General features: G+C 39.0%; 1 protein-coding gene across 9 annotated transcripts in view; it reads right to left on the bottom strand.

Annotated features, from left to right (window-relative positions):
- Positions 1-14,795, bottom strand: part of DYNC1I2 (dynein cytoplasmic 1 intermediate chain 2) — a 60,694-nt gene extending 45,899 nt beyond the window's left edge. For 4 of the 9 annotated variants that reach the window (XM_038001925.2, XM_007965350.3, XM_007965352.3 and 1 more), the window contains exons 1-3: positions 14,575-14,795; positions 11,954-12,070; positions 9,333-9,450 (exon numbers count right to left, since the gene is read on the bottom strand). In XM_038001925.2, coding sequence (XP_037857853.1) covers positions 9,333-9,450; positions 11,954-12,061 — 226 coding nt within the window. In that variant the 5' untranslated portion in view covers positions 12,062-12,070; positions 14,575-14,795. Of the gene's footprint in view, positions 1-9,332; positions 9,451-11,953; positions 12,071-14,035; positions 14,505-14,574 lie in introns of those variants that run through there. The other 5 variants (XM_007965345.3, XM_007965349.3, XM_007965351.3 and 2 more) reach the window with 2 other exon arrangements.
- Positions 14,796-17,186: the final 2,391 nt, after the last annotated feature.

Raw genomic sequence — 17,186 nt, 5'->3', positions numbered from 1 at the left:
ACAGAGTGAGATTCTGTTAAAAAAAACAAAAACAAAAACAAAAAACTACCAGCAAAGAAAAGTTATGAGAGGTTTGATTAGCTGTATCTCTTTTTTCTTTAAACAAATTCTTTTTAGTAGGAAAAAAAAATCCACTTTAGGAAAACAATAGATTGATTTTTTAAAAATAAACCCAGTGTTTTTATACTACTATAATTTAAAAATATTTAATAAATACTCAAGGAGTACATTCTATATTGAAAAGAACAACAAGTATCCATCCTGAGTCATGATACAAAATAGATTTTTTACTGTGGTTTACTGTCAAAAAAGGTTTGAAAGCCATTGCCTTCATCTGTATCCTGTGTTTTTCAGGCCAAATTATAAATAAGTACTGGACTTGTAGGCATATGTTTTAAGGATTATGACATGCACTTAGCCTAATTTTCTAAAGGTAATGAGATCTTCAGAAAGCCTTTAACCCTTCACAGATTCCATTATAATGGTAAATCTGCCAACAAGAAAGGGAAAAATCGTTTAGAAATAAGAACCTCAAAGAAAGGAAAAGACGTCTGTAGATCTAACTTAGAAACTTAAACTCTTACATCTAAACACAGTGTTAACCTTTTCTGGAAAGGAACAGTCAACACTGTTTATAGCTATTTGAGGAAACTGGTAATTCGATTGTTAATCAGCTCAAGCTGCTTTGATAAACACAATCTCACATGCCTTCACATTATTGAAAAGTTCAACTCGATATCATAAGCTAAATAAATTAAAGCAATGACATTTGGATTGTTTTTCAAAGCATATTTACTTACTGCTCCCTACAATGCTGTATCCTCACCAGAACTGAGTCTCCACTCTTAATTACTGACAGCTAAAAACTCTGAAGTTAAATAGTTCACAATAGATAAGCTAATATTTAATCAAGAGGAAGATACTATTCTGCCCCACTGAGAAAAACCTTGGTTGAAAATTAGGCCAGAAAATATATTCTGCAAAAAAATAAATTTTATTAATAATTTATTTATAAAATGACTGGAAATAAAATATGCCACCTTCCCCACTGTCTTGCAACTAATCCAAATATTCAACTAAGTTTAAATCACATATAAAATGTTCTTCAAAACCTTTCTATAGCCAATCATGTTCACTAAGGACATTTTTATTTTAAAAAGTAGCTACTTACTAAATTATCTCTCCATGGCTTAATTTAGTAATAACATTAAACTAACAGTATGAGGTTTAGTGATATCTTTCTTCCTTCTCCCTTTCTCTCTCATATCTACACTCATAAACAACAAAAAAAAGTTGGCATAAAGAAACAAGGGGCTGGGCGAAGTGGTTCACGCCTGTAATCCCAGCACTTTGGGAGGACCAGGTGGGCAGATCATTTGAGGTCAGGAGTTCGAGACTAGCTTGGCCAACATGGTGAAACCCCATCCCTACCCAAAATACAAAAATTAGCTGGGCTTGGTGGAAGATGCCTGTAATCCCAGCTACTCAGGTGGCTGAGGCAGGGGAATCGCTTGAACCTGGGAGGCGGAGATCGCACCATTGTACTCCAGCCTGGGAGACAGAGCAAGACTCGGTCTCCAAAAAAAAGAAAAATAGCAAGGGAATGATCTCTTCTAAAGTTTATAGTCTAAACACGCCCATTCAAGATGAATATAAAAATAAAATACTAATACTACAATATTTACCCCCAGCAAAAAGTTTTTTTTTGAGTTCTAATCGATTAAGATAAAATCAGTTTGTTATTGGCTACAAATGGTTTATCAAGACATATTTTTTATCTTAACCAACTTTTCTCAGAGTCAACTCTCAAAAATCAGAGTCACCTAAGAGAAGCTATAAAACTAGGATAATTGGCTAGGCACAGTGGCTCACACCTATAATCCCAGCACTTTGGGAGGCCGAGGTACACGGATCACGAGGTCAGGAGATCGAGACCATCCTGGCTAACACAGAGAAACCCCATCTCTACTAAAAATACAAAAAACTAGCTGGGCGTGGTGGCGGGCACCTGTAGTCCCAGCTACTTGGGAGGCTGAGGCAGGAGAATGGCATGAACCCGGGAGGCAGAGCTTGCAGTGAGCCGAGATCCCGCCACTGCACTCCAGCCTGGGTGACACAGCAAGACTCCGTCTCAAAAAAACAAACAAACAAAGTAGGATAATTGAAAGCTGGTTATAGCTACGATTAAACAAGTCAGTCTTTAGTCTCTACAGTAGTTTGGTTTAATGACCCATCTAAGACACTACCCTGCTTAAAACTCTATGAAAATGCCTTTCATCACCTATAAGGCTACAATTTTTTTAAATGTTGAAATCTCTCAGAAAATCCCTCAAAAATTTGTGACTTTGATTTATGGGTAAATTCTCTGTGAATGTGGGCTGGACTTAGTGTTTCTCTTCTAATGGACAGAATGTGGCAAAGGTGATGCTTTGTGACTTCCAAATCTGAGTCATAAAAAGGACAGTTTTCTTCTAACTCTCTTTTTCTCTTGGACTGTTCACTCTGGGAGAACCCAGCCAACATGCTACAAGGATACTCCAGTAGATCTGTGGAGCGGCCCACAAGGATGGGAACTCAGCTGTCTCACTAGCAACCAACAGCAACTTGCCAGCCATGTGAATGAAAAACCATGAAAGCAAGTTCTCGAGCCTCCGTCAAGACTTGAGATCACTAAAGCTCTAATTGAAATATTGACTTTGACCCAATGAGAAAACCTGAGCCAGAACCACCTAGCTAAGCTGCTACCAAATTCTTAACCAGCAGAAACTATGAGAGATAATAAGTGTTTATTGTTATTTTGGGGAGAAAAAACAGATATAAGAAGAAATAGAAAATCTGAAGAGACCATAACTATTTAAACAACTTGAGCAGTTAGGGAGGCCAAGGCAGGAGGATCACTTGAGGCCAGGAGTTTGAAACCAGCCTGGGTAACATAGCAAGACCCCATCTCTACAAAAAAATTTTTTTAAACTAGCCAGGCATGGTGATACCTGCCTGTAGTCCCAGCTACTTAGGAGGTTAGGCAGGAGAAGGACTTGAGCCCACGAGTTTGAAGCCACAGTGAGTTGAGATCACACCACTGCACTCCAGTCTGGGCCACAGACTGAGACCCTGTCTCTAAACTGCACCTCCACCCGCGCCACACACACGTGCACGCGCGCACACACACACACTCCAAATGAATAACCCCTGCTCTCTACTCTCTGTAGAAAAAAGTCATAATCCAAGGCAGTTCTACAATGGAAATCTATCGAGTTTTTAAGAAACAGGCATCTTTTATAAATTATTCTACAAAATAGCAAAAACAAAAACTGACCAATTTATTTTAAAACCATAACCATGATGAAAAATGAACATGGACAGTACAAGAAAATCAAAGGCAAACTTCATTCATTAGTACATATACAAAAAACCCTCAATAAAGTATTAGCTAATCTTTTTTCTTTTTTTTCTTGAGACGGAGTCTCGCTCTGTGGCCCAGGCTGGAGTGCAGTGGCGCCATCTCTGCTCACTGCAAGCTCCACCTCCTGGGTTCACACCATTCTTCTGCCTCAGCCTCCCGAGTAGCTGGGACTACAGGTGCCCGCCACCACGCCCGGCTAATTTTTTATAGTTTTAGTAGAGACAGGGTTTCACCATTAGCCAGGATGGTCTCAATCTCTTGACCTCGTGATCCGCCTGCCTCGGCCTCCCAAAGTGCTGGGATTACAGGCGTGAGCCACCGCGCCTAGCCTGTGAGACCTTGTTTCTACTAAAAATACAAAAATTAGCTGGATGTGGTGGCACCACGTTCCTGTAGTCCCAGCTACTCGGGTGGTTGAGGTGGGAGAATTGCTTGAGCCTGGGAGGGGCGGAGGTTGCAGGGAGCCAAAACGACACCACTGCACTCCAGCATGGGTGACAAAGTGAAACTCTGTCTCAAAAAAATAAATAAAAAAGATAAAATACATGCGAAACTCATCTGCCACGCCTGGAGGTGACTATTAGTAACTAAAGCAAAAAAGTAAACATGTCTCCTGCTTTTCTACCATTTAGGGTAACCAAAAAGCCCTAGTTATTGAGGAAACGCTCCCCTTTACAGAAGAACTTTAGCCAATAAACGTAGAACAAATGGCAGAATTACAAAAACAATGTTGCAACTCCTAATTAAATAACTTAGATGAGGATCGTCAGTATTAACACCATCAGATAAAAGGCTGATAAAGAAATGAATAGTCACATAGTGCCCAAGTATCACCCTCTGATATTACCTATTAGTCACAAGGGGGTAATTATGATGGAGAGATCAGCTTATCACAATTGTAACCCAATAATGAAGCTCAGCATCGCTCAATAGCCAGAGAGATGTGCTACTGATGTGATACAATATGAAGGACACAACATCACTTACGAGATTTTCTTGCCAAAAAAGTTCAGCCTAAAGTGAATCAAGCTTATTTTCTTTTCTTTTTTTTTTGAGATAGGGCCTTGCTGTGTCTCCCAGGCTGGAGTTGAGTAGTGCGATCACAGCCAGCACCTCAACCTTGCAAACTCAATTGATCCTCCCACCTCAACCTCCACAGTAGCTGGGACTATAGGTGCCTGCTACCATGCCTGGCTAATTTTTTTTTTTTTGTAGAGACAGGGTCTTGCCATATTGCCCACGCTGGTCTTGAACTCCTGGGCTTAAGCGATCCACCCACCTCAGCCTCCCAAAGCAATGGGATGACAGGTGTGAACCACCACGCACAGTTCGAATTAGATCAAAATCAAGCTTTTTAATCTAACTTCTAGTTCAAAGGAAATATAAGGGATAAAAGCTAAATGTGAGAATGCCATCAGACAAACCCAGGAGGGGAGACAGTCTACAAACCAATTGGCCCACCCTCTTCAACAAGTAGATATCATGAGGCAAAAAGTAGTATGTGTGTGGAGAATATTCTAGATTTTTTAAAATTAGAAAGGGTATAGTGGCTCATGCCTATAATCCCAGCACCTTAGGAGGCCAAGGCAGAAGGATCGCTTGAGCCCAGGAGTTCAAGGCCAGCCCTGGCAGCACAGTGAGACCCCATCTCTACCAAAAAAAAAAAAAAAAATTAGTTGGGCATGGTGGTGTGCACCTATGGTCCCAGCTACTTAGGAGGCTGAAGTGAGAGGATCGCTTGAGCCTGGGAGGTTGAGGCTATAGCAAGACATGGTTGCACCATTGCATTCCAGCCTAGGTGGCAGAGCAAGACCTTGTCTCAAAAAATAGTAATAAAAATTCAAAAAATAAAAACATATAGCAATGCAATGTATGTATGGTATATCAACACTTTGGAGGGAAACAAACCAAATTTCTTGAGGGGAAGAAAAATGTTTGTGAACCTAGGACTATTTTGTTAAAGGAACACAGGGGGTGATTTTCTATACCAGATATTAGAATATAACACAAAGGTACAGTAATTAAAACTAGGTTGTGTAGAATCAAACAAATAGATCCCAGAAATGCCCAGAAATATATGGGAATTTACTGTATGACAAAGTTGACATCAGACTTCAGCGGGGCGGGAAAGATAGACTAATAAATGGCATTGAGAAAATTAGCTAACTATACAGAGAAAAATTAGGTTGGATCCCCACCTCATATTTTAAAAAATATAACCCAAATATCTACATGTGAAGGGTACAACTATAAAATTAATATGAAAAACACAGAAAAATATATTTGAATCCACAACACAGGAAAGGATTTCTTTTTAAAAAGACCAAAAGCACACAAAAAAGGGTCATACAGGTTGAGTATCCCTTATCCAAAACGCTTGGGACCAAAGGTGATAGATTATTTTGGATTTTGCAATATTTGCATTATACCTAGCAGTTCAGTATCCTAACTTAAAAATCTGAAATCTGAAATTCTCTAATCAGTATTTCTTTTGAGTGTCATGTTGGTGCTTAAAATGTTTCAGATTTTGGGGCATTCTGAATGCTGAATTTTTGGATTAGGAATACTTAGCCTGTAATTGCTAGATTTGACCATATCAAAATGAAGGATTTGACCATACCAAAATAAAGGATCCTGTTCAATGAAGAATACTATAAACAATTAACAGGTAACAGATTAGGAGAAGGGTTTTTTAAAAGACTAAAACAGACAAAAGTCCTCCCTAAAATATACAAAATACACAAAGAATGCCTACAAATCAGAAGATAAAGAACCTCAATTGTAGTAAATGGGGAGAAGGATATGAATATGCAATTCGCAGAAGGGAAAACTTGAATGGTTAAAAGATATATAAAGAGGTGGTCAATCTCACTGTAATCAGATAAATGTATATTAAAACATTTTGATGTACCACTTTATATTCATCAAGTTAGCAAAAGTTAGAAAGCTGGATAACCTCCAGTCATGACGTGAATATGGTAAAGCAGTTACTTTTTCAGGCACTGGTAATGGGAGGGTAAACTTTGTAGCCATTCTGGAGAGTGATATGCAGAACCTAATTAAGCTAAGTCTTATATACAATAACACAGCCAGTCAATTCTTGGGCATACACCCCAGAGAAAGTATTCCACAGTCCTCAAGGGAAAAAATACATACTTTCTGCAGTGTTGTGTATGATGGTAAAGCAAAGAGACAAAAGGAAACTGAGTGCATATCACTGGGGGAATGGATAAGTAAAATGTGGTACATAATAGGATACAGTATATTAGAAATAAATACTAAATTTGTATATAGCAATATGGAATAAACAAAAGACATACAGCACTATGCCATTTATGTATATAAAGTGTGTATACACAGATATGTGAAACCTTGAAAAACAGAGGATAATCTGAAGGATGTATGTTAAAAATTCAAAAGTGGGCCAGGCATGGTGACTAATGCCTGTAATCCAAGCACATTGGGAGGCCGAAGAGGGCAGATCATGAGGTCAGGAGTTCGAGACCAGCCTGGCCAACATGGTGAAAGCCCGTCTATACTAAAGACATAAAAAATTAGCCAGGTGTGGTGGCATGTGCCTGTAATCCCAGCTGCTCGGGAGGCTGAGGCAGGAGAATCGCTTGAACCCGGGAGGTGGAGATTGCAGTGAACTGAGATCACGCCATTGCACTCCAGTCTGGGCGACAGGGCAAGACTCCATCTCAAAAATCAAAACAAAAAACGAAAAACAAACAAAAAAAACTGCAAAAGTGGGCACTTAATGCATTAGTGGGAATGAGAATGGAATTAGATATGAGAAATGAGGGACACATACACAAACCCTAAAGAATGGTCTTTCAAGAATTAATGATGGAGATGGGCCATTGATACAGTTTGGACATCCCCTCCAAATTTCTCGTTGAGATATAATCCCCAGTGTTGGAAGTGGGGTCTACTGGGAGTTGCTTCAGTCATGGGGGCAGACCCCTCATGGTTTCATTTAAAACTGTGTGGCATCTTCCCCCACCTCTTGCTCTTGCTCACTGCATGAGACATGCTGACACCCCTTTGCCTTCTGCCATGATTGGAAGCTTCCTGAGGCCTCGCCAGAAGAAGTCAGCACCATGCTTCCTGTAAAGCTTGCAGAACCATGAGCCAATTAACCCTCTTTTCTTTTGTTTTGAGACGGTGTTTCACTCCTGTTGCCCAGGCTGGAGCGCAATGGCCAGATCTCCGCTCACCACAACCTCTGCCTCCTGGATTCAAGCAATTCTCCTGCCTCAGCCTCCCGAGTAGCTGGGATTATAGGCATGCGCCACCAAGCCCGGCTAATTTTGTATTTTTAGTAGAGATGGGGTTTCTCCGTGTTGCTCAGGCTAGTCTCGAACTCCCGACCTCAGGTGATCTGCCCACGTCAGCCTCCCAAAGTGCTGGGATTACAGGCGTGAGCCACCCCACCGGGCCACCTCTTTTCTTTATAAGTTATTACCAACCTCAGTATTCCTTCATAGCAACACAAAGAACTAACCCAGCCATAAATTAGGAAATATGAACACTTTGGGGGTGGGCAGATCATGAGGCCAGGAGTTTGAGACCAGCCTGGCCAATATGGTGAAACCCTGTCTCTACTAAAAGTACAAAAATTAGCCAGGCATGGTGGCGCAAGCCTGTAGTCCCAGCTACTCAGGAGGCTGAGGCAGAAGAATTGCTTCAACCCAGGAGGTGGCGGTTGCAGTGAGCTGAGATTGTGCCACTGCACTCCAGCCTGGGAGAGAAAGTGAGACTCAGTCTCAAAAAAAAACAAAAAGAAAGAAAAAAAGAAATATGAACAAGTGAAACTAAAGTCTTAAGAAGAATACAAAAGAAAAAAAACCCTATAGGAGGAAAACAAAAGCCATTTCACAGAAAAAAAAGGTAACTCAAACAAAGCCTAACAAGCAACTTGGTTTAGTTACAAGAAAAAAGTGTTCTGATTCATTTACTCTTAAAATTGCATATTCAACATAAGCTTATTGAATAAATACATAAATTAATATACTTCAGTCTTCAAATTCTACAAGAAAAGAAAAGGAGCTGAAAGAAATAATTAAGCTGACCATAAGAGTAGCCAGCCTTTTCACCTTGAAACCTTTTAGAAATATCAGCTCTAAGGACAGTCATGTTGCAGTTTCACAACAAGCATAGAGCATTTACAATCTCCAGTATTTGTCCCCTGGACTAGATAAAATAAGCCCACAAACTAGCCCTAAAATGTTAGGTCTCTAAAGGATAAAGGCCATGTTAAACTAAACTACTATGTAACAGCACCCAGCACAGAACTATTTTAAGTAAGCGTTTTTTCCTGATATGTAACTGGATTGCCTGTGTACCTCTACTATTTCAGCTTTTTTTGTCTAGTACAGTTATCAAAATTAATAACTCAGAAAAATAGTAAGATTAAGTCAAATCACTGCCAAAATAAGCTACCAAAATTATCTCCCTTATTAGCAATGACAGCAGAAGGCTATAAGCTTATCCTTCCAATCCTGTACCTTTGAATATTAATATATTTTGCATACTAACAATATAATTTTGATTGTATCTCTCTCTAATCTCCAGAAAGGAATACAGAGTTCAGATCAGGAATCCCAGTTATCTTTGAGCTTAACACAGTATAGCACACAAAACCTGCTTAACAAATGTTTGTTGAAATAAATTACTGATTTAATAAGAGAAGTCAATTGGTAGTCCAGTATATGTTAATAATTACTCTTGCAGCTCTTTTGAACAAATAAAATAACCATGTACTAGCATATGTGGAAAAAAGACAATTCCAAATAAATTATAAGGCTAATAATTTTAGAGACACAAGGAAAATATGTAAAATATATCAAATCAACCCACTCACTTATGTCTGAGCTGAACAGAATCTATGCCTATCTCTTATAAATGGATATATTCTTAACCTTACCAATGGGGGATTCTGGAGTTAGCCCCATGCTTTGAAGCAATGCTTCAGCTTCTCTTCTTTTTTTTTCAAGATCTGATTCTTCTTGCACAGGAGCAACAGCTTCCTTCTTCTGATCAGTCTAAAATTTTTAGGTTAAAAACTTATGTTTACATATAGTATGAAACACTTATTTGCAAAAATGTTTTAAATAATATGCTAACACTGTATACTTTTAAGGCATGAACTTAGTTTTGAGTACAGGTTAAGTTTTTTTTATAGTCATTAAATGAAAATCATTCTCAACAGAGTTCTAGTAAATAACCTCCAAATGATATGTACTAAACTGCTCTATTTTATATGTAATCAAGGAGTTTCCACAAAAATTTTCCTAAAAGATACACTCAAGAAGTACAGTCAACTTCAAATTATCTACAGTATGAAATTGCTGTCTATGGTCAGGAATAACAGACAATTTTCCCCAAGTGGCACAAAAGGTTAGATACAATATCACATACAATGAAAAAATTAAAGTGTAATTATTTAAGAGGTAACAAATTTTAAGTAAATGACAATATTTGTTGAAAAACAGTATCACAGACTTCTGTATAATGTCTTCATTTTATTTGGGATTGGGTTTTGTAAAATTAAACTCACTTTTGCATAGCACAAAACATTTTGTTATGAAAATTTTTGCCAGCTTTTATCTCAGCCATTTATAGTTTTAGCACAATCTTCTGGTTAAACTAGATAAACCTCAATACTCTCAGATCATCCAAGACATCTCAAGTAAAATATAAGCTTTCCAAGGAAAAGTTTTTTTATGTAAATCTCAAATCCCTATGCCAACCAGACAACTATTACTCAGACATTGTCTGGAGTGAATTTTGTTAGCCATAACATTCTATACCATTTTGACTTAAAAGTCACCAGAAAAATTAATCAAAATAACGAAACAGGTTGTAGTATCAAGCTGATGCTTCACTGTTGATAAAAATATATTAATAGACTCACAGTTTAATACTATTGTGTTATCTCTTATAACATTTTTATAAACTTTGTTTTCTCCCATTGGTCTGTGTGACTCAATAGTTTTATAAACTTTAAATTAGGTATGGATCATGCAATAGATATCCCTTAGAAGCCACTTTTGCCAGTTATGGCCATTATTAGAAAACAAAAATGAAATCTGCTCTCAGCACGGAAATGTTTAGGGTTATAAACATTTTTTTTGGACTAGCTCTGCCAACCTGAATCATGCTTCTACCAGTCAGCTTTTAATCTAATAGCTAATGTAAAGCTCCAACCCTCTTATAATGTATCACAGAAAGGTGCAGAATAAACTAGCAAATTCTTCAACTACAGGCCTTTACAGCATCATAGTAAAGCTGCACATAAATTGTACCTTCAACTTTTCTACTACTTATTTTTCTCCTAGTCCCCAAGAGATAGTTCTGGCAGTCTTGGCTATTATTTATGCTATCATATATAAAAACTTGGTCCTAAAGACACACAGGAAAAAGTACCTTACGCTAGCTATTTAAAACATATCTGCAGTAAAAGTACACAGATATGTCTAAAGAGTTTCCATAGGGATAAAAGTATATTTCAATGTAGGAACAAGTAAAATGTCTCCAGCTCAGGGTCAATGTACATTTGCTGTATATAATGTGATGCATATTTCTGATACAAAAAATCAAAAGAAGTACCTGGTCCACCTTTATGGTACCATCATACCTACTGCTCGGTATAAATATTTCAATGACTAACTCATAAGAGATAAGAACAAATTCCTTAGTCAATTAAATCATCTATTATGTATATTTTATTTGCCATTAATATTATCCATTCTTACAAATTAGCAGTTCAGACTAGCAAAATATTCAGATAAATTCAAAGTCCAAACTAAGTTATGATACATATATACCATATTTATGAGCTATTATAATATAGACCTCTTGGCTGAGTGTGGTGGCTCACGCCTGTAATCCCAACACTTTGGGAGGCTGAGGTAGGAGGACTGTTTGAGCTCAGTGGTTGCAGACCAGCCTAGGTAACATGGCAAAACCCCGTCTCTACAAAAAATACAAAAATTAGCCTAGCATAGTGACATGTGCCTGTAGTCCCAGCTACTCCAGAGGCTGAAGTGGAAGGATTACCTGAGTCAGGGGAGACTGAGGCTGCAGTGAGTTGTGATCACACCACTGCACTCCAGTCTGAGTGACACAGTGAGACGCTGTCTCAAAAAAAAAAACAACCCCAAAACAAAAAAAAATACAGATGCACCTTACTTTATAATAAATATACTCCTAGAAGACTAAATATGTAAACTGAACTTTTATAAATGAAATTTTAGAAATGCATCAATCTATATGAAATTGTTTTTAAAAATCATATTTTATCAGTTTTGTCATTTTCACATATCTTGCTTCTTTCAAGATTCACTTATAGTGCTATGTCTGCAGTCAGAACTGCCAGATTTTTAAGTATCCTGAAATTATTAGGTTTGTCCAAAAGTAACTGCAGTTTTTGCCATTACTTTTAACCACAATTACTTTTGCACCAATCTATATGTAAATACACAAATATGTGAAATAAAACACAATTACTTTATGTTGTTTATTTAAGAAAAAAATGAAACATACTTCTTTTTTTTTCCTTTCTTCTTCTTTTCTCTTCTTTTCCTCTCTGATTTGGGCCAGTCGCTGCTTCTTACGTTCCAACTCAGCCTTTAATTCACTTTTGTCTGACATGTTTGTGACCTTAGAAACATGTAATCGTTACATTAGTAAAAGCAGTACAGTTGAAAAAACTAGTGTTCCAAGAAAAGAACTGTCCCAAAAGGCCATATAGTTCAATGCTATCTCAAAAGAGCACAAAAATCTTACTTTTAAAATAATGGGGCTGGGCAGTAGCTTACTTTGGGAGGCTAAAGTGGGAGGACTGCTTTCAGGCCATGAGTTTGAGACCAGCCTGGGCAACACAGCAAGACCCCATCTCTACCAAAAAAAAAAAAAAAAAAAGGCAAGAAAAATAAAAAATTAGGGGGGCATGGTGGCATGTGCCTGTAGTCCCAACTACTTGGAAGGATTGCTGGAGCCCAGGAAGTCAAGGCTGCAGTGAGCCGTGATCATGCCAAAGCACTCCAGCTTAGGCAGCAGAGCATCTCTAAAAAATAAACTTTTAAAAAATAAAATAAAGGAAGCATATATATTATTACTAAGACTTAAAAAATGTATAAACAAATATATATAATATTACCTAGAGTAGAGCACAGTAGCTAGCCTATAGTAAGCACTTTAATGTTTGCATACACAATGTCTCAAAGTTTTTGATGACAATATAGTAGGTACCCAAGATAAAGGTCAAAACTGGCTCTTAAAACAGAGGACAAGGTTTGGCATTTAGAAGCTCTTAAGCTATATGACAGGGATCAAAACTATTACCAATTCTATTGCATTCATAGAAACTTGACAAAAAACAATAGGAAGTCAAACTGAAAATTTCTGTAAGTTCTAAAAGTGTTGTAGTAATACTAAAGACAAGCAAAATGCCAGAGTTACCATCATTAGCTATCAAATCAAATGACTTTGTATTTCTCTACAACACCACCTTACCTATATCTTGTGATGGCACTTTTAGTACAATTATTTGTGGACATACCTGAAATGTTCCCTATTAGATTGTAATGTACTTGAAATCAGGGACTGTTTTTTAGTTATTTTTGTCGTCTTCACAACATCCGGCAGAAGTATCTTAACATTACAATTGACACTGGCTAATGAATAATAGATACGGTAGACAGAATTATAAACTGAGCTTCAAAAACCAATTGCATTAACACTACTTCAGCTTGAGTTTTAGGAAGAAGCAATGAATTAGGATTTTTTTTTTTAAAGTAGCCTAGCAGCTGAGCATAAGGCAGGAGCCACGAACTCGTTACCTTTTCCACAGGATTGACTTATTGCCTAATGATCAATCTCTTTCAATGTCTCTGTACAAGTGAAGTATTAAATGTTTTAGATCAAGAAAACTAGGAGAATAACCTCTGACAGTTTTGTATTCCCAGAGGTTAGGGGAAATCTCTTAAAAAGCACAATTGTTAAATCTGAATAAAGGTAAGTCAGTCAAGAGGAGAAATTCACCTACTAACAAATGGATAAAGCAAATTTCAGCTACTAAACTCCATTAAGACTGGCAAGCGAACTGACAATTTTCAAGCATACGAAAAGGATGAAAAGTTGACATGGCAGACCCTGAAATACATACACAGTATTTGTTTGAACAAACTAAAAGCAAGAGACCGTGTTTCTTATTCTACCCTTTCTACACCTCTAAACAGCTCCATCCAAATGGCTGGCAAAGAGAACTTCCATACGTAATTGTATACTACGCTAGGTATATTATGCTTTGCTCAACGTCAACTGTAAAATAGATATACCAACACTAATTGATATTAAAACAAGCGCATTTTTAGTTAAAGCCCAACAACAAAGTCTTGACCAGCTGAACTATAGCTGACCAATCCTCTCATCCTCACAGAAGCCAGAGCCTTCCTCCATGACTGACATGTTCACGTTCTTAAGACTCAAGAGAGACTCTAGAGTTTTGTGCTAGAACCTCCGTGTTCGGGGACTTTCCATCACACTTAAGGTGAGAGGAGACCCTATCAAGGCAAGTACAGATGGACTTAATTTGTAAAATGGGGCAAGGCGAAAAGGAATCACCTTCTCCCCTGGGGTCACCGCCAGGAAGGCGCGGTCCAGGGCACGGAGTCCAGGAGAAGCCAGTGGGCGCCGGAGAAGCCTCAAGGCTCCCCAGGCCGCCTCTGGAGGGTCGAGAAGGGAAAGGAATGGACTCCTCTCGCCGCGCCGCCCTGAGTCACGGCACCCGGGTCTCCCCGCCTTTCCTCCCCAAAGCCGGGCCGGGCGGGGCTGTCAGCAGGAACTGCCAAGCCGCCCTTCGAATTGCGACGTGGAACACAGGCGGGGAGGCCTTGAGGGATCAACAGTCAACCCACCTGCCAGGTGACTGGATAAGGAAGAAACCTCCCGCTTGCAACTTCCCGGTAACGTCTCTCGCCTAAGCCCCCAACACCAACTGTAGCCACCACCAGCTCTACAGCTTTCCAAAGCACACAAAGAGGGATGGGCGGCGGCTGCTACGGCGAGAGCTTAGGGACAAATATCCTCACCAGAACGAGGTCGCTCCCAGAAATAAAAGGTGGGGCCCTGCTACGAGGAATTATAGCTCCTCCGTGACTTACCTGTCGTAAAGCAGAAGCCGGTAGATAAAACAAAGAACCCAGCAAACCCAGGGGCCTTAAGTATTTCCGCTTTGCCAAAAACTGGAAAACTACGCCTAATATCCTCGGGCCAGGAATCCAACTACCGCCCTTGCCTTACAAACTGACACGACCAGGAAGAACTACAAGCCCCGGCAACAAGGAAAATCTGCGTGCGACGTGCAGTGCATTCTGGGAATTGCAGTCGCTGGGCGTTGCAAGGTGTGCTGGGACATGTAGTGTGTCCCCTCCTTTAGGTTTCCAACTCCAAGGCCTTCTTCCGTTGAGAAGATTCTCTGTATTCTCGTCTATTGATCCGTGCTCACAGTGTAGTATGTGTTGTAGTGTAAGATCTTTGACCCAACATTGGCGGCATTTTAAGAAGGGCTATTTTCCAGTGGTGAACCTGTGAATCACACTGCTGCACATTTGGTGAAGACACGAAGTAGATTTTTTAGGATGTAAAACATATATATATGTACATACGTATGTAAGTTTTAGGGAAAAAATGTCTTATAGAGGCTTCATGTGGCATCTTAGGCAAAATCTAAATAAAAATATGTCAACCGACATAGCAAATAATTCTTCAGTATTTTGTTGCAGTGTGGTAGCATTTTGGTTTTCTCTCAAAGAATTTTAGGAGATAAAGCATTTTGTACTATTAGACTCTCAAACCAAACTAGAATGTTTTCCACAGTTAGATTTTTAACATACAAAGAAAAGTTACTGGAACATGAATTTACCAGCAATGTATGCGTTGATACACCTTTTTAAAGTTTAAATAATTTAAAGCATTATTTGGCAGGAGTTAAAGCTAACATCAAGGCAATATCTTTCCTATGTTATAGAAAACTGATTGTTCTAGAAGTTCTAGATATTGCCCAAGTCTAGAATGAACCTTTATGATTCAAATTCCAAGTCATTGGGTTTGTGGTCTTTTTCTTACCTTTCTCTGTATTATCTGTGGTCTTTCGTATAGAAAAAAAATCCTAAAAATGAATTTGAGAAAGAAAAATCCTTGGCTTTCCACAGCTTTTCCCAATAACCTAACATTCAAAGAGCTTTATAGCTATGTTATTTTCTTACTTCTTTCCTAATATTTAGTTTTCATTTATTAATTTGAAAAAAATATATTATTGATTGCCTACCATATGCCAGGAATAGTGATGGGTGCTGTATTAAGAGCTAAAATGGACCAGGCGTGGATGTAATCCCACACTTTGGGAGGCCGAGGCAGGCAGATCACCTGAGCTCAGGAGTTAGAGACCAGCCTGGGCAACATGGTGAAACCCCGTCTCTACAAAGTTAAAAAATTAGCAGGGTGTGTGGCGTGTGCCTGTAGTCCCAGCTACTCACGAGGCTGAGGCAGGAGGATGGCTTGCGCCTAGGAGTCGGAAGTTACAGTGAGCTGAGATCGCACAATTGCATTCCAGCCTGGGAGACAGAGCAAGACCCTGCCTCAAAACAAAAACAAAAACAAAAACAAAAACTGTGCATCCTTCTTCTCAAGGGAGAAAGACAGGACACTCACTCAACTAATTATGGATGGCGACTGACAGTTTAACTTACAATTTTTTTTTTCTCATTACGATGGGCTTATTAGAGTAAAATGCATTTTCAACATATATTTTCGACTTAAAATGGGTTTATCAGGACATAACTCAAGGCACATCTCTATAATGATGGGATTAGGTAAGGAAGTCATAGAAACACCTGGAAAAACTTTTCAGGAAACTTCTGGAAGGAGGTGATTCTAGAGCTAAGTCTTTGATTCTCAGAGGCTGAGTAGAAGTTAACCAAGCAGATTCAGAAAGGTACCTTGGGAAGAGAAAAAAATATGGACAAAAGACAGAGGTGTGAGAGCATAGAATGCTGGTGAATCTGGAAATAATTCACAGTGGCCATAGGCTAAGACAGGAACTGGGGAATGAAGCCATAAGCAGGGGCAAAGTCGCACATCCCAGTTTAGATTTAGTCCTACAGATTATGTAAATCCACTGATAGATTTTAAGCGGGTGCATGGTGTGATAAGGTTTGCATTTTAGGTAGCTGACCTTTCAAAGTAGTCTGGAGAAAGACTAACATGCTGGTGATTTTCTTTGCCCCCCAGATTCATTTCCTGCCCTTCTCTGCTAAGCTCTATGCCTCTGAGGGTTGACCTCAGTTTCTTTAAGGACTGCCTTGTGATTGGACATAAAGAAGGCCAAGGCAAGGATATCAGAAGGTGGGTAGAAAGGGAAATTGGGGCGTCTCTTCCTTGCTCCTTCCTTCTTTGAGTGTCACATGTCCAGCAACAGCTTCGTTCCTTCATGACTATAGTACCTGCCAGATGGCTCTTTCTCCATGGCTCTAGTTTTCGCTGGGCTCTCTGGTGATTTTATGTTCTCCTTTTATCTCTTGAACACCTCCTCTGTAGCTAGTCTCTGAGTGCCTCATTATCTCTTGTTTGTTCCCTTACTACCTGCTCACCCCTCTGTAACTCGTCCTTTCATTAAAGTATTTTCATATGAACTATCTTGTGAATTCTGTTTCTTGTTGAGACCCTTATTGATACAGCTTGCCTAGAGGGATGAGAGGTGGAGAAAAGAGGTAAG

Source organism: Chlorocebus sabaeus, chromosome 10 (assembly GCF_047675955.1).
Source record: "Chlorocebus sabaeus isolate Y175 chromosome 10, mChlSab1.0.hap1, whole genome shotgun sequence".
Taxonomy (NCBI): domain Eukaryota; kingdom Metazoa; phylum Chordata; class Mammalia; order Primates; family Cercopithecidae; genus Chlorocebus; species Chlorocebus sabaeus.
The sequence above is the reverse complement of the archived record's forward strand: the minus strand, read 5'-3'. Positions and strand labels throughout refer to the sequence as shown.